Here is a 25,280-nt window from a genome sequence, read left to right as displayed (position 1 = left end):
ACCACATGAATAAAATAGAAGTAATGCACTAACAAAGACAACATTGTTGGGAGTGTAACAGTATTATTTTTAAAGATTGATGGCAAATTACAGTAAATGTTTCCTATAATGCTATATAGATGTTTCCCTAACATAAGGCTTCAGAGGGCCCAGCTAGAGTGCTGCAGCTTCTTTTCAACTATATTAAATCACTTTATCAATATACTTCAGTTTTAACAAAAGCTTTCCTAAAGCATACTGGAGACTTGACTTCTAAAACAGATTTATGGAAAGGGTTTCCTATGCTGAAAGACAAACTTATTTATTGTATAAAAAATCACGTTAAATGTCCTTGGTCATATATGTTTAGTGTTTCATTCTTGTTTCATTTTGATCCTCATTTTACTTAAAAAAAAAAAAAAAAAAAAAAAACTAATACACACCTTTCCTGTGATGCAATAAGAAATAGGTCTGTCTTGTGGTCCCTCTAGTCTAACAGTTTGCATCTCACAGGGTCACTAAGTGGTATCCTATAGAATGCCATGTTTATCCTCCTGGACTAGTCCTATCAAAGCTAAGGGATCTTCCCATAACATTTTCACAACATTTTATTTTTGTGGAGGAGCTAGTCCATTGTAGAAGTTTATCAGCCATGCATATATTTAATTCTGTTGTATCCATTTGTATCTTTGAACCTGTATTACTTTTAAAGGAAGTTTAAACATTTACTAGCTTTTTTTGTGGTGTCCAATGTAATTCTAGTTACTTGAAGTTTACTTTTGAATATGAAGTTTTAGAGTTCCAGAATTTAGTGCACAAATCTGCATTTTTCCTGCATGGAACTTTTGTAATCTCCTAGATGATAATCCCATATTCTTTTTTAGCCTCCACATGTTTATTATTAAGAATCCTTGTGTTTGCTTCTGTATTCTTCTTGTAGCTTCCATTTTTCCCTTAGTCATTTTAATGGTCATTTTCTATTTTCACTATAATTATACTGAAAGTGTCAGCCACAACTATACACAGATACCATCTTCTCTTCTTGGTTCTAGGTGAGGGAAAAATAACAGTTAAAAAGTTGAGTTGAAAGAGAAACCATACCTGACCACCTCAAATGCTCCATTGAACTAATAACAATGGAAGAAAAATGAAATTCTTAGTATTCAGAAACACAGAAGTTCATACTTTTTAATCCTGTATCAGCCAAGCTGCTACTTTAACTGTACTAAGTACTGTGGAAAGCTGACAAATAAAGCAGAAGACATAGTGCTTGCCCTTGAGCAGATTCCCATTACATAGGACAGCTGGAAGAAACATGCATACAAACACATACAATACAAACAACATGCAACAAACTGTTGTACAGAAATAAAAATAAGATGGTTAGGTGATTAACAGGCTTAAAAGGAAGAAGATGAAAATATGACTGTTTTTGGAGAAGTAGTTTGAGCCAGACCTTGGAAAACAAGAAAAATCACTCCTAGTGATCTTGAGGAGTACATATTTAGGAGAATGGAATTATCGAGTGGTAAGGGGGAAATGCAGATGGTAATAGCCTAGGTGGTAAGTGGATAATGAAACAATAGCACGGTTGATAGAAACAGTTCAACAAGGAAAGGAAGGAGATAAACAGTATGATAATTAGACAAAAGGGCAGTTGGGTCATGTTTTTCCTTTTTTTTTTTTTTTTTACAAATTTTTCAAAAGAAGAGAGACTTAATATTATTATTATTGTTATTATTATTATTATTATTATTATTATTATTATTATTATTATTATTGAGATGAAGTCTCACCCTGTATCCCAGGCTGGAGTGCAATGGCGCAATCTTGGCTCACTGCAACCTCCGCCTCCCGGGTTCAAGCGATTCTCCTGCCTCAGCCTCCCGAGTAGCTGGGATTACAGGCGTGTGCCACCACGCCTGGCTAAGTTTTGTATCTTCAGTAGAGATGGGGTTTCGCCATGTTGGCCAGGCTAGTCTCAAACTCCTGACCTTGTGATCCGCCCGTCTCAGCTTCCCAAAGTGCTGGGATTACAGGTGTGAGCCACTGCAAGAGACTTGTGTTTGTTTGAAGACAAAGAATGAGGAGCCAATAGAGAGGGAGACACCGAGTAGGAGTAAGAAAGAAGACTGTGAAGGGACCAAAGTCCCAGCGTAAGCAGGAGAGAAGAGGAGGGAGGAGCCTTAGAGATAAACTGGGACATCAAATTGGATGGCATACTGAATATGAAAGAGGCATTTTGATGTTTTAGAAATAAGAGATAGGAGCTGAAAAAGCGGACACAGTAAGTGTGGTGGCATCTATTAATATTATTAGTACTCTCTGCCATGAGTTTTGTCTGTGAGAAGTTTTAATTCATGTAACTGAAGATTTTCTGCATGCCTAAAAGGTAGAAATCCAAGGCTATAGCAATATGGCAAGTTATGAGCACTGGTGCCTATGCTTCTCTTTCTGGAGGCCTAGTACAAGATGTGCTATTCCCTCATTATTCTCAACTATGTCATAGGTAGTTCATCATATAATTGTTTTTATTAAATGACCAATAAGTGGTTGTTGAAAATTTAAACAGATGTGAATGTTCTATCCTCTGGGGACTTATATTCTAAAATAAAGGAGAGGGAACTGGATTAACTGAGCTATAATCAGCCATCCTGCCACCATCCAAAGTTAAGAAGGATGTGATCATGATAACTGATATGTAACAGTATCTAACATTGTATGAAATACAGAAAATGGGCATCCCTGATGTGTACTACCAATCACACATTCTAAAATACTGGCCAGGGGATAGTTCTGCTTCTAGGTAGTAGGTAACATTCTAAAACGACTTGGAAATACATCAGAACTCTTATGACAGTACATGATGTTTTGTGTGTATATGCTATGCCAATTCACACTGTCTAATTGTATTTTTGTGACAGTTTTATTGAGATATAGTTTATATAGCATAATGTAATTGTGCACTAATTTAAAGTGCACAATTCAGTGATCTTTAGCATATTCAGAGTTGTGTAGCAATTACCAATATTTAATTCTAGAACATTTTCATAACATCAGAAAGAAACCTCATAGGCATTGGCTGTCACTCCATATCCCCATCTCCCTGCAACCCCTGGCAACCACTGATCTACTGTTTGTCTCTATAGATTTGCCTATTTCTACATTTCATATAGAATCATATAATATGTAGCAATGTATCAATACTTCATTTTTATGGCTGAACAATATTCCATAATATGGGTATACAAAAATTTTGTTTATCCATTCATTAGTTGATAGATCTTTTGTGGATTTTCACTCTTGGGCTATTGTGAATAATGATTCTATGAACATTCATGTATAAGGTTTTATTAGAAAACCTATTTTTAATTCTTTGGAGTATACACCAAGTTGTGAAATGACAGGGTCATATGGTAATTCTGTGTTTAACATTTTATGTTTAACAGTTCTTCAACTGATGAACTGCTTTCCAAAGCAGCTGCACCATTTTACATTCCCACCAGCAATGTATGAGAATACCAGTTCTTCATATCCTTATACTTGTTGTTGTCTGTTGTTTTTATTTTAGCCATCCTAATGGGTGTAAAGTGGTATCTCATTGTGGTTTTTATTTACATGTCCCTGATGACTAATGATGTTAAGCTTCATTTACTGTTCTTAGTGGTCATTAGTCTGTCTTCTTTGGAGAAATGTCTATTCAGATCATTTGCTCTTTTTTCAATTATTTAACTTTTTATTGTTGAGTTGTAAGCCTCTATAATATACCATAGATACGAGCCCCTTATCCAATATATCATTTGCAAATGTTTTCTCCCATTCTGTGGGCTGCTTTTCCACTTTCTTGCTAGTGTCTTCTGAAGCACAGAAGTTTTTATTTTTGATGAAATCCAATTTATGTATTTTTTTCTTTGTTATTTGTGCTTTGATGTCATGTCTAAGAAACTACTGACAAATCCAAGGTGATAAAGATTTATGCCCGTATTTTCATTTGAGAATTGTACAGCGTTAGCCCTTACATTTAGGCATTTGATCCATTTTGAGTTGTTTTTTGTATATGGTATGAGGAAGGGGGTCATGTTTATTCTTATGCATGTGGATACCCAGTTGTTCCAGTATCATTTGTTGAAAATATTATTCTTTCCCCCATTGAATTGTCTTGGTGACCTTGTTGAAAATCAGTTGAGCATAAATGTGAGGTTTCATTTCTAGATTCTCAATTGTATTCCATTGATCTGTATATCTATCCTAATGCCAGTACTCTTTATCTTGATTAGTATAGGTTTGTAATCAGTTTTGAAATCAGGAAGTGTGAGGCCTCCAAATTTTTTCTTTTTAAAGATTGTTTTAGTTATTCTGGGTCCGTTGCATTTCCATATTAATTTTAGCATCAGCTTGTCTGTTTCTGAAAAAATAAATGAGAGTTTGGAATTATGACAGGGATTGCATTGAATCTGTAAATCAATTTGGGAAGTACTGACATCTTAACAATAATAAGTCTTTTGCTCCATGAACATAGGATATCTTTCCATTTATTTAGCAAATCTTTAATTTATTTCAATTATGTCTTGTAGTTTCTCTGTATACAAGTCTCACATTTTCTTTTATTGAATTATTCCTAAGTATTTTATTCTTTTTAACGATATTATAGATTCACATTCTCTTCTTAATTTCATTTTGGAGCTTTCATTGCATATAGTCTTATTAATTCATAAATCTTTGAATTTTTTACAATTGGCAATATTTTCTTTCAAGAGATATTTTATTCCACCTTGACCCATAAGTCTGAGTAAATGTTTGAATATGTAACAATTTGATGATACATTTGTGCTTTATATCAATTTTAGTTTTCACCAATACAATTCAAAGTAATTGGCTACTTCATGTACCCATTCATAATCCATATACAGAAACTTCTACAAACATAATTTGTATTACACCGTGTGAGATTGTGTAGCAAGTCGCAAGAGCCTTCTTAAGTTTGGAAACTCATTTTTCTGAAAGCTACCTAATGGTCAATAGACCATACCAGAAGAACCGTGAAACTTTAGGTTTTTGGGAATGTGAAAGTTTTTACAACACAATTTAAAGAAATCCTTCTAAATAGATAATTATGTCTTTTAAATGATATATCTTCAAAAACAGATACACAGAGTCAAAATGCAACTCAAAATAAGTCCTTTAATTAAGGATAAGATTTTAGCAATGCCATTTTACTTCTACCTGAGACGATATAAGCAATACTAAATAAGCTACTGTACTGGTATCTGTAGTCTTTTGGTGTTTGGACGTAATTGTTTACACTTATACAAGTAATGTATTTCTCAACTGTAAGATTAGTTAATTAACTTTTCTACACAGTGAGCTATAAGTGTCATATCAGAGGATTTTATTTATAAACATATTTTATTCACAGTTAATTGCCAAGGCCTATGTATGTAAATAGTTATAATTCTTCCTCTCACCAGGAAATTCTTGACATCTACTTACTGGACATTCAATAAAAACAATTATAAGATGACCTACCTATCACATAGTTGAGAGTAATAAAAAAGTTGTATATTTTGACCAAAATGTCAAATATACTATCAAAATTACTATCAACAAATAATTATCAACATTACTAATTTATTAATTCATCCAAGCAGTATTTACCAAGTTCCGACTAGGCACAAGGTTTATTCTTCCTTTTGTTTTTCTCTTGACTACTTTTGGGTAATATAATGGATACAAGAAGCATGTGTAATCCATAATCCAGAAAATCTACCCCTGAAAAATTGAGAGTTGAATACATATTTTTCTTCAATAGTTCCCATAAGGAAAATTACATTAAGCTACATAGAAGGAAACAGTTGCTTTCCACTTACCTTTTAGATGGCTTTTGCTATACCCCTTTGATCTCTTTACAGCCGTTTAATCATAGGGAAGAGGTTAGTTCCACCTCCCATTTTGCTCCAAGCACTGCTAATCTAAATTTGCGAAGACTTATTACTGTTAAACAAATATTATATTTAAAGGAACATAAAGAGGATGATACTTATATCGTGAGACACATACTAGGTCTAATTTGACTGAAAGACACACCAATGTCTTTTAAAGATTTTGAACATGTTATAGTGTGAAGTAAAGGACAAATATGCTCTTAATGCATATTTTTCTTCTCTTTGGACAACATAGATTAATTACTTTATAAAACTTGCAAATGTCGGCCGGGCGCGGTGGCTCAAGCCTGTAATCCCAGCACTTTGGGAGGCCGAGACGGGCGGATCACGAGGTCAGGAGATCGAGACCATCCTGGCTAACACAGTGAAACCCCGTCTCTACTAAAAAAATACAAAAATCTAGCCGGGCGAGGTGGCGGGCGCCTGTAGTCCCAGCTACTCCGGAGGCTGAGGCAGGAGAATGGCGTAAACCCAGGAGGCGGAGCTTGCAGTGAGCTGAGATCCGGCCACTGCACTCCAGCCTGGGCGACAGAGCGAGACTCCGTCTCAAAAAAAAAAAAAAAAAAACTTGCAAATGTCTTTAAAATGCAATTCAGATTGCTTTTATGGGCTATACCATAGCCTTTAACTTGGTCATTTTTACCTTAAAACTTAATGGTGGAATATTTTTAATGACCATGTTTCAGTATCTTCTACCAATATTCAACCAAGTTTTGCATAGGATCATTGAATGTACCATGTCTAGCTATATTAAATAGAAAAAGTAAGTACACACAAATGTGCAGAATATAGTTATTTACCTCCTATTTTATTTTTTATATTTTTATTTTTATTTATTTTATTTTATTTTTATTTTTTTATTATTATTATACTTTAAGTTCTAGGGTACATGTGCATAATGTGCAGGTTTGGTACATATGTATACTTGTGCCATGTTGGTGTGCAGCACCCATCAACTCGTCAGCACCCATCAACTCGTCATTTACATCAGGTATAACTCCCAATGCAATCCCTCCCTCCTCCCCCCTCCCCATGATAGGCCCCAGTGTGTGATGTTCCCCTTCCCGAGTCCAAGTGATCTCATTGTTCAGTTCCCACCTATGAGTGAGAACATGCGGTGTTTGGTTTTCTCTTCTTGTGATAGTTTGCTAAGAATGATGGTTTCCAGCTGCATCCATGTCCCTACAAAGGACACAAACTCGTCCTTTTTTATGGCTGCATAGTATTCCATGGTGTATATGTGCCACATTTTCTGAATCCAATCTGTCACTGATGGACATTTGGGTTGATTCCAAGTCTTTGCTATTGTGAATAGTGCCGCAATAAACATACATGTGCATGTGTCTTTATAGCAGCATGATTTATGATCCTTTGGGTATATACCCAGTAATGGGATGGCTGGGTCATATGGTACATCTGGTTCTAGATCCTTGAGGAATTGCCATGCTGTTTTCCAGAATGGTTGAACTAGTTTACAATCCCACCAACAGTGTAAAAGTGTTCCTATTTCTCCACATCCTCTCCAGCACCTGTTGTTTCCTGACTTTTGAATGATTGCCATTCTAACTGGTGTGAGATGGTATCTCATTGTGGTTTTGATTTGCATTTCTCTGATGGCCAGTGATGATGAGCATTTTTTCATGTGTCTGTTGGCTGTATGAATGTCTTCTTTTGAGAAATGTCTGTTCATATCCTTTGCCCACTTTTTGATGGGGTTGTTTTTTTCTTGTAAATTTGTTTGAGTTCTTTGTAGGTTCTGGATATTAGCCCTTTGTCAGATGAGTAGATTGCAAAAATTTTCTCCCATTCTGTAGGTTGCCTGTTCACTCTGATGGTAGTTTCTTTTGCTGTGCAGAAGCTCTTTAGTTTAGTTATATCCCATTTGTCAATTTTGGCTTTTGTTGCCGTTGCTTTTGGTGTTTTAGACATGAAGTCCTTGCCCATGCCTATGTCCTGAATGGTACTACCTAGGTTTTCTTCTAGGGTTTTTATGGTATTAGGTCTAACATGTAAGTCTCTAATCCATCTTGAATTAATTTTCGTATAAGGAGTAAGGAAAGGATCCAGTTTCAGCTTTCTACTTATGGCTAGCCAATTTTCCCAACACCATTTATTAAATAGGGAATCCTTTCCCCATTTCTTGTTTCTCTCAGGTTTGTCAAAGATCAGATGGCTGTAGATGTGTGGTATTATTTCTGAGGACTCTGTTCTGTTCCATTGGTCTATATCTCTGTTTTGGTACCAGTACCATGCTGTTTTGGTTACTGTAGCCTTGTAGTATAGTTTAAAGTCAGGTAGCATGATGCCTCCAGCTTTGTTCTTTTGACTTAGGATTGTCTTGGCAATGCGGGCTCTTTTTTGGTTCCATATGAACTTTAAAGCAGTTTTTTCCAATTCTGTGAAGAAACTCATTGGTAGCTTGATGGGGATGGCACTGAATCTATAAATATCCTTGGGCAGTATGGCCATTTTCACGATATTGATTCTTCCTATCCATGAGCATGGTATGTTCTTCCATTTGTTTGTGTCCTCTTTTATTTCACTGAGCAGTTACCCCCTATTTTATAATGGACAATGTTATTAGTAATCATGTAATTAGTATTCAAGTGTGTGTCTGAGTCTAGATACAATGGAATCTTGATGTAGGTGATACCACCACTGCACACATTGTCTGTCACCAATTCCAGGCCCCCCTTTTTTTTTTCACGTTCCAAGCATCTTGACCTTTTCTTTTTGAACTAAGTTACTATCACTTAGTGTGCCCTCCTTCAACACAGCCCTATCTACCATTGGTTTTTCCTGCTCAGCAGTTGATGCCTGTGTTGCAACCTATAAAGAGAGTGTTTAGCTCAAACTAAATTGGTGGATATTGGTGAGACTGTGATAACTACAGTACTGCACAGCTTGATATGATCTGTGGCTTTCTGCATGTAATCTCAAATTTGTGCAAGGAAGTGTTTTATAACTGGAGAATATGGTCTTCCTAGGTTTTCCAATATGCTTTAGTAAAATAAGTGATTAAATGCCAATTAGAACAGGCATATTGCCAAAAAAAAAAAAAAAAACTGTACGTTGATACTGTATTCTATCTCCGCTGTTGACAATTTGCAAACAAAGGATCAGAGTCAGTGTTAAGTATGGCCAAATATATTCCCTTTACCTATATTAATACAGAATTTTTTGGAAAAAATCCTTTTTTTTAAACTAGAGATGGGGTTTCATGATATTGGCCAGGCTGGTCTCAAACTCTTAACTTCAGGTTATCCACCCCCCTTGGCCTCCCAAAGTGCCGGGATTACAGGCGTGAGCCACCGCGCCTGACCTCAAAAAATACTATTTTGTATTGTTTTTCTACATTTAATTTCCTTCTCTTTAGTTTGCCCCCACCTTTTGGCTACATTAAGAAAAATAGTGAAATGATAAATGAATTCATAGTTATTATATTATAGTCTATAACAAATTTTGAGAGATGATAAAATGGAGCAGTCTATTTAGTGGTGTAGATTGCTAACAGGGAGATATCTTCCTTTCCGATGCATGAAACTCTAAAAGGTAAGAGGCTGAGAAATTTTCCACCTGCAAGCTGTGAGAATGTCTCTTCTCTAATACCAAATTACCACAACTAGCTTGCTTTGTCTATTTTTATTTAAATTATAGTCTGCGTACTCATTCGTATGTTGTCATCTCTGTTCATCTACCTTGTCTTAGCTGTAATGAAGCTTTCGAGGGATAAGATCAACTTCTTTTAAAATTCTTTTCATAAATAACTTATGCATATGTACTCCAGATATATAGTAATGCTAATAACCAGAGAAGCCCAACAACACAACTTCCTGAGTTTCTTTTGATTTATTGAATAACATTTAAGTAGCTTCATTATGCAATATATTATGCTATAAAATGCAGAATAAAGAGATGGTGTAGTATTTGGTAAGGCTTGAATATAAAGGTTAATATCCATCAACCAGTTTTGTTCAGATTTTTTAAAAAATGACAATATCTATTCATTAAAGTCTATTCTTAGCACCTTTAAAACAGTGTTTGTTGAACTTAGAACATTTTGAATTATTTTATATTTATAATATTGTTTGCATAACCAAATGATGCATTTTCAGATTGATAAAAGCCCCTAATGAGGATAGCAGTTGAATAAACTGAACATTATCTTGAGAACAGAAGTGTCCACATAAACATGGTCTGTTAATTGTCTGGTCATTGAAGACATTGTCAGCTCTAGAACTTAAGAGTTAAATGTATAATCAGCCCTTTGGGGCCAAATTTATTTGTCTCACATGGAAAAAGTAACTTTCAGTGAAAAATAAGGTCCTCAGTTGGTCATTTATCATTTCAAAGGACATATTTTATTATAAATGTGAATTCCACAAAATTATGTGTCCCGTAATACATAATTATGTACAAAATTGCATTTGAAATATATTATTAACAGTTAGCAGTGAACATTCTTTTTTTTTTTTTTTTTTGAGACGGAGTCTGGCTCTGTCGCCCAGGCTGGAGTGCGGTGGCCGGATCTCAGCTCACTGCAAGCTCCGCCTCCCGGGTTTACGCCATTCTCCTGCCTCAGCCTCCCAAGTAGCTGGGACTACAGGCGCCCGCCTCGTCGCCCGGCTAGTTTTTTTTTTTTTTTTTTTTTTTTTTGTATTCTTTAGTAGAGACGGGGTTTCACCGTATTAGCCAGGGTGGTCTCGATCTCCTGACCTTGTGATCCGCCCGTCTCGGCCTCCAAAAGTGCTGGGATTACAGGCTTGAGCCACCGCGCCCGGCCGAACATTCTTAAAATAGTTATTACTCTTGGACTTAAAAAAGCAATAATTGAAGGTATTTTAGGGAGTTAAAAGCTACAAGGCATTGGCCACTGATTAAAGCCACTGCAGGTGTGTTTCTTAATGGGCTGTTAACTTTATAATGGGTAAGCACAAAGGACAGAGACCATGTGTGTTTTTAAACTGTGTTTGGTCTGGAGAAGGAGTTGATGGATGAAAAAAAATAGGGTGATGTGAAATGAGGCCAAGTCGAGCTTTCTCACCTGAGATGTAACCCTCCTTGCTTAAAATCAAGGAAAACTAATTCTTGCTCCTCCTCTTATATTCCTACCCTCCCCATTACCACAAAACAAAAGATTCCATGAAAACACATATTAAACTAGCACATCAGAAATCATTAGAAAATATGACAATAAATAATAAAGCTCTGATTGCCCAAACTCAACATCCTCCCTCACAGACCAGCTCCTGTTTTTGCTATTAGCACTGTCTAAATCCCCCAACTCACAATCACGGGGTTAGCTTTGACCCTCCGTTAGCCCCAACACTTAATGTTCTCTAGAGCTTTGCTTCTCAAGATGTGGGCTGTGGACCATGTGACATGGGCATCACTTGGGAACTTGTTAGAAATGTCTGACTTTGAACCTACTGAATCAGAATTTGTATTTTAAAACAACTGCCTTCTTGTACGCATTAAAGTTTGAGAATCTCTACTGCAGTATCTTCCTTAGCGTTGTCTCTCATACCTTCTCCTTCTTTCCATTCACACGAAATTATTTTTCACTGAGATGTAGTTTTTCTATATGAGCTGTTTGGGCATACCCTAAATTTAGATCTTCGTGTCATTTCACCTGAATCACCCATAATTCCTATGTCATTCTTGTGTCCGTCTGCTCTAATTCATCCTACCTCTGCCTCAAGATTAGCCTTTCTAATGTACCCAAACCTCTTCCCTCTTCTTAAAAACCTTTAATGGCTTTCTATCCTTTATTAAATAAACCCTTTTGACTGGTCCTCTAGGCCCTAGACAACATGATTTCCTTCTTCCCTCCAGCCCTAACTCCAACTGCTCCTCTCTATAGACAGATACCCTACACCTTAGCTTTACAGTTTCTTTCCTCTTTTTAGTTCAAGCCATCCTTTCCATGTGCACCACTCTTCCCAATAACTCTTTTGAAATCCTTGTCCTCCTCTAAGGTTCATCTTCAATGCCACTTCCTGTAGTAACTTTTTCTCATTCATCCATTTGTTCTTTGAGTACATATATATCATCTACGTTCTTTGCCTAAAGTTGCTTACATTGTTCTAGGTACTGGGAATAAACCAATGAATAAAACAGCCCTGTACAGTGCTTGTCCTCACAGAGCTTACATTCTATTGAGGCAAAATAGACAATAAACAATAAATAAGTAAAATATGTAGTATGTTAGATGGTGATAAGTGCTAAGGAGAAATAAAAGAAGATAAAGAGGATAGAGACAGCTAAAGATGAGGAGTATCCTCCAACCAAATAACTTTCCCTCTTTCAAATACACAGAGCACTTATTTTTCTTTACAGTGAGGTTATATGTGCTTGTCCTATTTTCCCTGCTATTTTCAATGCTCCTTGAGAGCAACAACTGCCTCTTATTCATCTTTGTATCTCTTGCAGCTGCCAAGACAGCACTCAGTAAATAATGGTTAAAAGGAGTGAAATTGATTGAAATAAATGCAATAGGATTTGAAGAGAAGGGAGAGACTGACATAGTGGGTGGTTGGGGAAGGCTCCTTAGAAGATATTTAATTTGGGCAAGGCCTTGAAAGACAGATGGGGTGGGGAGGAAGAAAAAGCTGAGTAAGTTATTTTGATATATCTGTTCTTGAAAAGCTAAAAACCATTGCTTTATAAATTAAGATGAACATGGTTTGTAATTTTCTCTACCTTTAAAACTAGTGTTTCAGAAGGGACGGGCGATAGACACTGGAGAAGTTGACATTGGTGCACAGGTCATGCAGACCATTCCACCTGGTTTATTCTGGCGTTTCCAGATTACTATCCACCATCCGATATATCTGAAATTCAATATTTCTTTAGCCAAGGACTCTCTGCTGGGAATTTATGGCAGAAGAAATATTCCACCTACACATACTCAGGTATTTGATATTATAAGTATTTTCTTGAAAACTTTTCAAGGGTGATGGGTTGAACAGGGTTTGTGACTTGTGAAATATGTGGTTGTCAAAGGTAAGGACAGAAAAATATTTGTCGTGAATAAATATCCAGAATAATTACACTGAAACTAATGAAAAAAAAATGACATGGAGATTAAGGAATAACATTTAGCAGAGCAGATTCAGAAAAGAAAGTTTAAGACAATACCCTTTGAACTTGACTTCTGCTTCCTGGAACTGGCTGTTCATGAGCTTCCCAGACCTCTCATCTTGCTTAGCTTTACTGCCTACACGCCCGTCACTGATTTCATACACCTGTGTCCCCTTTTCCCAATGACAGAATGCACATTAATCAGAAATTAGTGAGAAATTAGTCAAAAAGTTAGGTTTTGTTTTACAGGTAGAAATTTTTCTTTACTATTGTTAATAACTTAAATGTGTAAAACTTCTATGATTTTTATAGCCCTTCCATAAACCTTAAACATCTCATTTCTCTTATTTTCTTCTCCTTATTTTTTCCCCACATGAACCCATTCCAAGCACTACTTCATCTAAGAAGTAGCAAAAGTAATCAAACATCGGGGCTTGTTTTTTCCCCAACAGATATGACTATAGTTAAAACTTTACCTTCAGTTAGTCAAGAGATCATATTAAACAAAGAAACAAACTAAAAAAAAACCTTACCTTCTGGGCCAGAATAGAAAGGGAATTAGAATGCATTCATATGTGACTCAAAAAATAAACGTTCAAGGAAACATGTGCCAGGTGTTTGTCAACTGATTAGAAAAAATGGAGGGGAGGGGCCTTTTGAATATGTAAATATGTCACCCACAAATGTAGTAAATTGTGATGAATGTTCTCAAATTTTTGACTGTTCGTTTATTTATTTTAAAAACTATACAACTGTTTTTAATTTGTAGAGAAGGTAACAGTAACATTTATGAGTGGAAGGTGCATTTTCAAGTATCTTCTATCAGATGCTTTAGTAAAATGTCAAGATTCTCCTGCATAATACTAAACAAGATTTCTTTCTGTTTTTTATTTATTCATTTTTAAATAATTATTTTGAATACTTTCAAACTGAAAGGTGTATAATATTTATAATTACAGTGAGGGTTTTTTCAGAATTAATAATATGTTTTTGAGTTTAAATGTGCTCTTTAAAAAACTTTTAAGATTTTTATAAAATTTTTTAAATTTGTTTTAATTTTTTTAAAACAAAGGATATTGCTTTGTTGCCCAAGCTGGTCTCGAACCCTTGGGATCAAGTGATCTTCCTGTCCTGGCCTCCCAAAGTGTTGGGATTACAGGCATGAGCCACCGTGCCTGGCCAAGTCTAAATATACTTAAAAATTGATAACTTCCTCTTCCACTTTGCTCCCCTTCAAAGCAAAGAAGTGTTAAATAGGGCAGTTGAAGTTAGGGATGTTTATCAGTCTAGAAGAAAAAGTAGTGGCTCATCTTTACGTTTGTATTTGTTCCAGTTCGATTTTGTAAAACTAATGGATGGCAAACAGCTGGTCAAGCAGGACTCCAAGGGCTCTGATGATACACAGCACTCCCCTCGGAACCTGATCTTAACTTCGCTTCAGGAGACAGGTTTCATAGAGTATATGGATCAAGGACCTTGGTATCTGGCATTTTACAATGATGGAAAAAAGATGGAGCAAGTATTCGTGTTAACTACAGCAATTGGTAAGCTGCTTTACCTAATATATTGAATTGACAGTTCGACTCTAGAAAGACACAATCAGTGATGACAGTGTCCTGGGGGTTAAGTATATTGCTCACTTTGAGTTGAAGTCATTATTGAGGAAAGATTACTATGATAAAAGTTTATATTGTTGTTATCATTGATGTTGTTTAAATGCTGATTAAGATTTTTTTAATGCTACCTTATTTGTTTCTCTTCTAGGACACTTGCCATACACCTTTTTATGTGTTCTAAACAGAAATAATTACCTTAGTAATATTATTACGAAGGCTACATAGATGAACAACTTCAGTGAAACAGGGAATAAGCAAGTTAATTTAAGTTCTATTATTTTTCAAAAGCAATGAATATCTTTTTCAAATAGAAAAACTAGTATCAGTACAGTTCTTCTTTAGAACAACTGATTCTAGAACCATTAGGGCTTTAAAATACAAAATAAGATTATTTAGAGAAGAATATTAAGGATAATAACTTGAGACATTTAAAGCCCTTTCTTATAGAATATTTTAGTTTGAAATTCATCACAACGTCTTTCAGTGTGCTCAGGGCCTTTTAAAACATGTTCTTTTTAATGCAATGCCTGCATATACTCATTCACTTTCACCCTAGTTAGTTTCAGACATCTCACTCTTTTGTCATTTTGAGATAAATAGTCCTTGTGACCCTTTGTGTGAATAAAACTGAGCTCCTTAGCAATTTTAGAGTCCTGAAAATAGACAACTCATAGACACAGTATCATATTGTGTGAATTTTCCTAAAACACGTGTCTTTTAAAAGACAAGAAAATATTTTACAGCTGTCAGTTTTCAATACAATTCTCACCACTTTATCCTTTAGTTAACCTGTTCAGCCATATGTTTAGGAAGATGTGTGGACTGTTAATAGATATACCATCTGCTCTTTTTAACAATTATGTTCTATTTTTACTTGATGCCGAAGACCTTGAGTCGGTAGAAAATGGTATTCCAGCCATAAGAGTATCAAAACTTTCTTCTAAAGTAATCAGAAAGGCAATACAATGGAAATGATGATGTTTCCCCTAGAGAAAAATGCCACTGATCTTATATGTTCAAAAGATAAAATATTTGCTTGTTAAAATAGAAAATAAATTTTTAAGTCATGTCACTGTTTTGCTATTGACAGGCTCAGTGGGGCAGGTTCAATGGATGAATATTTCATGGCATTTTTCCATAGAGGCTTAATTTTAATAATGTGCATGTCAAGGAGTTATGAAAGGTTGAGTTTCTCCTAAAAATTAGATGAATTAGAAGATATAAAATATTTGTGAAAACTTTCTTTCTTCCTGTTATTCTTACTTTTAAGCTCAAGTTAAAACATTAACTGATCTATTAACCTTCCAAAAATCAATAGACGCAGAAACATGTTTAGAGGTTTTTTCCTTTCCCTTACTTCCTCCCCCAAAGAACCTAAACTTTGAGATCCAATTCACATCATCCACATATCAATCTGTCAGTTTCATATGCAACAACATATTTGCTCTTTGCTTAATGCAAATCAGTCTCTTTACTTTTCTCTTGTCTTTTTAAAATTAGAAGCAACAGAAACGTTTCTGCTACCATTTCACTTAAAGAAAACTCAAGTAAATGTTCCCAAAATCAAAAGGTTTATAAGTCATTCACCCTAAATTCTCCTCTTTATTTATTTATTTATTTTTATTTTTATTTTTTTTGAGACAGAATTTCTCTCCATCGGCCAGGCTGGAGTGCAATGGCGCGATCTCGGCTCACTATAACCTCTGCCTCCTGGGTTCAGGCGATTTTCCTGCCTCAGCCTCCTGAGTAGCTGGGATTACAGGCACCTGCCACCACTCTCAGCTAATTTTTGTATTTTTAGTAGAGACGGGGTTTCACCATGTTGGCCAGGCTAATCTCAAACTCCTGACCTCAGATGATCCACCCGCCTCAGCCTCCCGAAGTGCTGGGAGTACAGGCATGAGCCACCATGCCTGGCCTCCTCATTTTATTTTTGTTTTTGAAGTTTACCTTAATCAGAGTAAAAAGAAGCCAATATACTTGATTAAACAAAGTCAGATTTGTATGAATTTGCTCTAAACGCTGCTCATTTATCTGTTTCATGATAATATTAGAATCAGTTGATTGATCTCAACTATATTTGGTCTGCTACTAACAAGGATGAAGACAACTAATAACTAACATTTACTAAATGACTAATACAGGTCATACACTGGTCTAAGTTACTATATGTTATTTTCCAGTAGTATAGGCAGCATTGTCAATATCCCTTAATCTCAGGCAACTTGCTCTGTAGTAGGATAATAGATAGCATTTATGGAGTGCCACTCTGCCCCAAGCACTGTACTAGATGCTTTACACTCAGTTATCTTCTTTGATTCTCATCACAACCCAGATAGCTCAGGAATAGTGATACATATATTACAAATAACTAAATGGAGGCTTGTACAGAGTAAATAATTTGGCAAGGTCTCACAGACAGCAAGTGCCAAAATTGAAATTTGAGAACCAGTATGTCTGATTCCAAATTCCATACCCTTTAGACTATACTCATTCTATAAGATTATTCATTACATTTAGTTTCTCCCATGAGAATAACTACCAGAAACAAAACCTATCATCAGCACAGATGCAAATACCAAGGGGCTTTTGACTGTAGCATAAGAACAGGGTTTAAACATAGAACTTCAAAATTATTCTCACCTCTAAGGAACTGGACTCTAGGAAGTAATTCTGAAGTAAGATTTAAAAGATAGAAGGCAAAGATTACTGGAGGCCAACATAAATAGAAAAACACATTCTTTTTCATCACTAGTTGTTTATGTGTTCCTGCTGCAGCCATCCTCCTCCTGGAGTCCCTAGGCTGTTTCAATGTCTCTTTGATACCCAGTGGAAGTGGCAGCTTCCAAAGCCTATATTGCCTTCTCTTCTCATTTGCATTGCTGGGGTTAAGTTTTGTACAGCCCTTTGAGCCCAGGAGCAGTTCTTAAATAAGTCAATAAGATGTAGGGATTTTTATTTATTTTGATAGCAAGCTTTATTAAATATTTTTTCCAGAAGAGCTCCATTCCCACAAGGCTGCTTCCATAAAGTTGCCAATAGGATCTGGTATGAAATTAAATTCAACTATGTTTATTTTTGAAAGCTTCCTCTATGGCCTCCTACTAACCATCCAGCATGGGGGAAATTCAAATGTGGATTTAAGAAGTGGCACTACTGCTTGGTACAACAAAGCTAGAGAAGTAGAAAACAGATAAATAATTGTTCCATCTCTGAATGATAAAAAGACTCTTTATGCCTTTTCATAACTACTTGTTAAGTAAATTAGTGATTTTCTGACGATAACTAGTGTTTTAATGAGTTAAAAATAGTTGGCTCTTTGCTGAATGCTATATTTCAGTCAGCCCAGGTGTGGTTAAGTGAATGCAAGGTGTCACTTGCTTATCCGGTTGAGCTTTCTAACACTGTGATGAGGGACCAGACTGGCATAAACCCACAAAAGGCATGTGTTCACATAGTGTTTAGACAAATAATATCTTCAGTTGATAATAGGGTGGCTATCCAGCCACTGGATTCATTCTCAGCTTTTAAGAATCCCCCAAAAGGACTAGATACCTCTTTCTTTTTCTTCTTTTTATTCTTCTCAAGGCAAAAATGCAACATTTAGAACAAAGTTCTCTAACTATGGAAGTTTACTATTTAAAATATTGGTTCTCAATGCTCTCATGTGGTGATTGTCAGACTGTAGATGACTGGGCTGCATTCCTCTGAAGCAGGTTTGGTAGATCTAGAGCTGAAACACAGGCATCTCCATTTTAAGTGCCCCCGGTGATCTACTGATACAAGTAATCCACAGGCTACAATTGTAGAAATGCTATTTCTCGACCTTCATTATAAATTCTCACTCTTATTATTCAGTGGAAGATATCAGGACCACCTCCTAGAATCTCTCCTTCTAATCAGAAATAGCTTATCCAAGTGAAACTTGATGAAGCAGGTAATTTGGATTGAAAAAGGAAAAAATTGTACACAAGAAAAGTGTGAGTTTAATAAGCCAGAGCACTAAACTCAGAGTCTAAGAATGCTGAATATGAGAAATTTATAGAAAGGTAGAATGAGAAGAAGATAACACACACACACACACACACACACCCCCCACACCACACAAAAAAAACCCTGCAAGAATAATGCGTAGGTACCATAATAGTTCAGACTTAGAATTTGATCATTTTTGTGCTCAAACACAATTTTAAAATACAAACATTTTTCACCTAATTGTCAGAGAGACTGACATTTGTATAATATTATAGATTTTCAGAGAAGTTACCATAAGTCTTATGAAAGTTCTGTTGCACTGTACATATTTATGTCACCAAACCTACCTATCAGTACCTTCAAAGCCATCTCAATTCATCTGAAATCTATTCTTCTCTAAGAATGGATTGAAAGGAAAATAGTGGGAGAAAACTGATAAGCATTTACAGTTAAGAAAGCATTTCTCAACAAAATACTTAGGTTCTAATGCTTTTAGTGGTGGTGAATTTAATATGAACACTTACTTTAAAAGCCTTCCATTGTCACTTATTAATGAAAATGAAATACTGAATATCATATTTAAGCTGTCAAGATAGTAGATTAAATAAGTTGCTAGAGAAGAAACTTTATTTGCTAAAACCTAAATTTGAAAAATAAGCAGTAGACTTAGTCATCTGGGTTACATTTTAAAGCCTGTTTTGCTTTTGAGAAATGCCCTGTAATCCTGGTACATTTTTTAGCTTTATCATGAATGTCTCTTAAGAATACAATTCAAGTAGAACATTTATGTACTTTAGAGATCATGACGTTTTTTAGTTCCACTCTTGATCAGCCAATTCAGCAAACCCAGGGCCCTTTTTATAATTTTGTACTGCATATGACATCTTACAGATGTCTTTGTATGTGATTTTGAACAGTAAGTGCTCCACAAACAGCAAAGTGCAAAATTGTCATAGGTCCAGAGTTCCTGCAACTTAAAAAAAATTAAAGACTCTACAGCCTGGAGATTCATTCATTTTTTTTATCTTTTTCTCTGTATTACTAGAAATAATGGATGACTGTTCAACCAATTGCAATGGAAATGGAGAGTGTATCTCTGGCCATTGTCATTGTTTCCCAGGATTCCTTGGACCTGACTGTGCTAGAGGTAATGTTGCTCTGTTATTCTGATTGGTTTAGGAAAATAGATGTGATTTCATAACCCAGAATTAGTAGTAATAGTAATAGTAAGTAACATTAGTAGTGGTGACAGCAATAGGAGCAGTGTTCCCTACTGCTGCTGCCAAAAGCTGAGCACTTACTATGCCAGGCACTGTTCTAAACACTTTATGTTCCGTCTTTTAATTCCAGCTTCCTACAATAGCTCTATGAGATAGATCTGCTATTATCCAATTTTTATGGGCAAAGAAACAATGCCAGAGAGTTTAAGTGACTTAACCAGGGTTACCTAACAGCTGGGATTTGTACATAGGTTGTCTGACCAGTCACTACATGATGCTTTTATTTCCTTCACAGATTAATTCATAATGAGCTGACTTTAAAAGTGAACTAAGTTGATAACTGCTTATGCACACCAATGTATGTGGAAGGGGTGGGTTATCACCAAATAAATAAGGAGCCTACAAAGTAAAGACTGGAAAGTCAGAAGTCAAACTTAGCAAACCTCACTCTCCTGGACTTGCCCATAGTTTAATTTTTGAAAAGCTTTAGGTAAATAACATCATGTTTTCCCATAGACTTACAGTTATTATTTTAGGGATGTTTTCTGCTCATTTTCACTATATTCTTAAAGTTCCCAGTCTGCTAACACTTTAATATCAGGTTTCTCAGACACTTAGTTTCTTTCTATTAAATTGCATTCAGTAGAGAATTCTAAAGCACTTGCTAGGTTCCCAGCGCCATGATAGATCTTGAGGAGGTGGGGGTTGAGGGTGGAGGTGATGGTTGGTACTAAAAAATCAATAAGACAAAAAATACAGGCCTTGTCCTCGAAAAGCCCATAGTTTTAATAAGGAGACTAACAATGACAAAGCAGAATTAGCATTTTAATAAAGGTCTGCACAATGTGTTGTAGGAACAGACATCTGTCCAATAGAAATCTATTTACACAACTTTTTAAAGATAATATTTTATAACATTAATAACTTTACTTATTGCTTTTTAAATTTTCAGATTTTGCTTCCTAAAAGTAAACATACATCTCCCTGAGGAAGAAAAATATAAGAAAGAAAAATCCTAGCTTAAAATAATAACAATAACAGTTTAAGAGTAGGGTGAGATCAAAAGAAAGTACTTGAAATAATTTCTCCACTGAGGATATTTTTTAATTTACCTTTATTTCACTCCCATAAGAGGAAAATTCTGTTTGTAATTATGAACATGTGCCTATTTAATAAAGGGTAAGACAGAAATAGTACAATTTTTTGCCTGAAATACGAGAATCAATAGAGAATTGCTCTTTGGAGACTTTGAAAGCATTATGAGAACATTACAAGTTCATTTGCCAACCTTCAGATTCCTGCCCTGTGCTGTGTGGTGGGAATGGAGAATACGAGAAAGGACACTGTGTCTGCCGGCATGGCTGGAAGGGGCCAGAGTGCGACGTTCCAGAAGAACAATGCATTGATCCAACATGCTTTGGCCACGGCACCTGCATCATGGGAGTCTGCATCTGCGTGCCAGGATACAAAGGAGAAATATGTGAGGAAGGTCAGAATCCCATTTTAATCTATTGCTTCAGGCTTTTCTCTCACTCAGTTGTCCAAGGTGTCATTCTGTTCTCCTAGTAGAGATGCAAGTGGCCTTTGCAAACAATAAGTGCTCAACATCTTAGTACATGCAGCAGAGGGTTTGGGTCAGCGGAGCTCTTGTCTCTTCTGACAGATTCTAATATTATACATGAGGCTGTATCTGTGACACTTTCAGAGCAATAATGAAAAATAGTATTTGGCCGGGCGCGGTGGCTCAAGCCTGTAATCCGAGCACTTTGGGAGGCCGAGATGGGCGGATCACGAGGTCAGGAGATCGAGACCATCCTGGCTAACACGATGAAACCCCGTCTCTACTAAAAATACAAAAAAACTAGCGGGGCGAGGTGGCGGGCGCCTGTAATCCCAGCTACTCGGGAGGCTGAGGCAGGAGAATGGCGTAAACCCGGGAGGCGGAGCTTGCAGTGAGCTGAGATCTGGCCACTGCACTCCAGTCCGGGCGACAGAGCCAGACTCCGCCTCAAAAAAAAAAAAAAAAAAAAAATAGTATTGTCCGTCCCTAATTTCTATCACTGTTTTATAGTTTGAGAATGTCCATATTGATGATTTTAGGTGTTAACTCATATGCTTTCATTATTACAGAATGCATTATGCTACATCTCACTTTAAAGCACATAAAAAAATAATAATATATGCATGTTTGCAGTCATTTTGCAAATGTTTTCTTTGGGAGTGATTTGTAATTGCCATTACTATTATTGCTTTATATTATTTATTTTTACATACCTCATGCTGAAATTTGACCTCCATGCCTAAGGAAGCAGGCTTACTACTAATGAGTTTCAAAGCCATGCCTTTATATTAAATTCACCCCAAAGGAGTCTTTATCCCCCCAAAATTTTGAAATGGCAAGTTTTATCATTTAAAGAGACACACTGGAAAATAAGTTTAATAGTAATTAGACGTTTTTCATGCTACATTCCTCAAACAAGACTGATTTCAGAAATAATATTAAACCATTACCATGGGAGATGGTCTCATCATAACTGTTGTTCGGGAAAGAGGCTGCTGAAAATCCACAATAATTGTCTTTTAAAGATGGCTCATTAAGACTATTACACAGCATTCTAAAGGGTTTAATCTCATTCCACTCCATGAACAAGCAAGACTTTAGCTTTTCACCTCCCATTAACAATAGTAGAATTTTGGTGTGATGATTATATCTGCTCCAATAAATGTCATTTGGCCTAGACAAGGCACTGGAGTTTCCGAGTTACTTTCAGAAAATGTTTTTATGGTGATCCAACTGAAATAATTATATTTAAGTTGTAAATTCAGATGCTATATAGACCCACAGAGTGTTAGTAAAAAAATACTGTCACATCTACAAATTACCATGAAAAACATGTAATCTAATTAATTTAGACCCCTCTAATTTAAATTTTGTAAGCAGTTTAAAAAAGAGTTCACTTAAATTAGCCTTCTTCAGGGTCACTAAGAATATTTGTAGAATAACCAAGATATTAAGGAATAATGCTTAGCACATTTAATGGTATACGTTTTTCCAATGCAATAGAAAAAAATGTTTTAAGTCAAACATTGCAGCAGGACCCCACAGGCTGAACCAGGCCTCTGAATGGGTTTTGTTTGGCTCACACTGTGTTGCTGTTGTTGCTGTTGTTTAATGTGACTTATTTGCCAAAATTTAAAAATAGGGAAGTGCCATATGAAAATTCCTATTTCTGGCTTCTTTAAACACTAGAAAATCTGGTGACCCTGGGCTCACATTGCTACGTTGTGGCAATCAACTGGAGCCAAGTAGCAGCAGTTCTTTTTAAAAGGATACTTGCTTTCAGTTAGCTCCCAATACACCCTTTTTTTCTTCCATACGGCCCATTTCCTTCCTGTATGCCTCCTGCCTGGCCCCTTTAGCCATATGATTTTGTGCTTCTAAATTAAATATGACATGAATGATTTAAATATGACTTCCATGAATACATTGAAGCAGTCTTCTTAATAAAATAGGCTATATTAAGTTAAATATTACTTTATTAAAATTATTCTTTAATATAACAAAATGGCCTCCTTCTGAAAAAAGATTCTATACTTTGGACTTTCCTTCTCTCTTCAAATCATGAATCAAATTAGATGTACCTTCTGGTATTTATTTGCTTATTAGCTCAGATAATAAAGTATTGTGCTAATGACTCCAAGATCTTGGGCTAATTATAGTGGCAATAACACCAATTATAATAGTGCTTAGTTAGGCTTACTCTGTTCCACGGACGCAAGCCACACCCTAAAACTAGGTAGTCTTGGAAATGCAGGCAGGTTGTCACGGTCTATTTTCATTGCTGGAAAAGTAATTTAGATCATACATACTCATTACGATTAGTTATTTTAGTCTCATTTTATTTGTATGGAAAGACTAGAAATTTGGAAATCAACCTTTCTATTTCCCATGGATTGGTTACTAGTTAAAAGCACAAAACAATTTTTCCCCAAGGCAAGCATAAGATCTACCTCTAAAACAATACATACATTTGTTAGAATGTATACAAAAATTTCCAGACTCACAGAATCGGAGACAAATAGAATTGGATCTGTGATATTCTAAGACATTGAAAACTATGTCACTGTGTTCTCATAGAAAGAGAAGCCATGAAGAAATGAATTTTTAAATTAAGTTTAAAATATTGCATTTTCAGTACTTCTAAGGAATAAATGAGAGATTATAATGAATTGATGTAAATTTTATTATTTCATGCAACAGCATTCACCTCACCCAATACCTTGAATAATTCAAATTTCAAAAATTTATATAAACTCCTCTAGACATATCAAGTAAAAGTCTTCTCTGGGAGCTATGCTTCCAGTTTCAGAAAGGATAAAGAATGGCTTACCAAAAACTCTTGGGCTTTTTTGTGAAGTTGAGCAATTCCTGTTGAAGGTCCACAGTACTCCACTCACTTATTTGTGTGGGGGTACTGCACACTGTTCACAGTTTCACACAGCACATGTGTGGTTTCCTTCTCCTTCTAAATTTAGGTTACAACTATTATGATACCCCACCATATTTTGAAGTGTTAATAATATGGTTTGGACAGAGTGTTTGCATGAGTCATTTTATTGCCTAATTAAAGCAGCATTGATGATATAAAACTAGGAAATCAATGTAATCTCCATTTCATCATACTAAGGTACGTTGGCCATACCTGTTCATTATTAATCACCCCTCCCCCCTACTTTTTTGTGCCTTCAGAGGACTGCTTAGACCCAATGTGTTCCAACCATGGCATCTGTGTAAAAGGAGAATGTCACTGTTCTACTGGCTGGGGAGGAGTTAACTGTGAAACACCACTTCCTATATGTCAAGAGCAGTGCTCAGGACACGGAACTTTTCTTCTGGACACTGGAGTATGCAGCTGTGATCCCAAGTGGACAGGATCTGACTGCTCAACAGGTGTAGTGGCGTTAATTTCCTTCTCCTTCCTCTACTTTTAAATTCTAACTATTCCTTCCTTAAGGTAGTGCTTCTTAAAATGTGATCTGTACATCTTTGTGAGTCATAAGGGGCTTCCAGGTATGTCCTAGGTTAGTATTTTACTGCATTTTTATTTATAACATGCTGTTACCTGCTTTATTCATCTTGTTTTTCATTGTAGGTCTGTGCTTGAATTTCTGTCTTCATTTTGTATTCTCCTACAGTTATTTAATACATTCCCAAGTCTCCTACTGTCAGTTCTGTGCAGATTATTTCAAATTATAGCTCTCCCAAACTCAAATAATCTGGCATTTCCAACCATCTGCGAAATATTTCTACTGGGTGTCCCATCACTTAAAAACACAGCTTAGCCCAGGAACTCTATCCCATTTTACATATTGCTATATTGCCACTCAATTGCTATTCCTACAACATTGCTTTCCTTTTTTCATTCCCTACTCTAGCATCTTCTATGGTTTCCCATTATCTGTAG

General features: G+C 35.9%; 1 protein-coding gene across 3 annotated transcripts in view; it reads left to right on the top strand.

Annotated features, from left to right (window-relative positions):
- Positions 1-25,280, top strand: part of TENM1 (teneurin transmembrane protein 1) — a 657,629-nt gene that overhangs the window by 338,858 nt on the left and 293,491 nt on the right. For all 3 annotated transcript variants that reach the window (XM_030934095.1, XM_030934096.1, XM_030934094.1), the window contains exons 7-11: positions 12,636-12,835; positions 14,338-14,548; positions 19,641-19,742; positions 21,110-21,304; positions 24,566-24,766. In XM_030934095.1, the coding sequence (XP_030789955.1) occupies positions 12,636-12,835; positions 14,338-14,548; positions 19,641-19,742; positions 21,110-21,304; positions 24,566-24,766 (909 nt within the window). The remainder of the gene's footprint in view (positions 1-12,635; positions 12,836-14,337; positions 14,549-19,640; positions 19,743-21,109; positions 21,305-24,565; positions 24,767-25,280) is intronic.

Source organism: Rhinopithecus roxellana, chromosome 7 (genome assembly GCF_007565055.1).
Source record: "Rhinopithecus roxellana isolate Shanxi Qingling chromosome 7, ASM756505v1, whole genome shotgun sequence".
NCBI lineage: Eukaryota > Metazoa > Chordata > Mammalia > Primates > Cercopithecidae > Rhinopithecus > Rhinopithecus roxellana.
The sequence above is the reverse complement of the archived record's forward strand: the minus strand, read 5'-3'. Positions and strand labels throughout refer to the sequence as shown.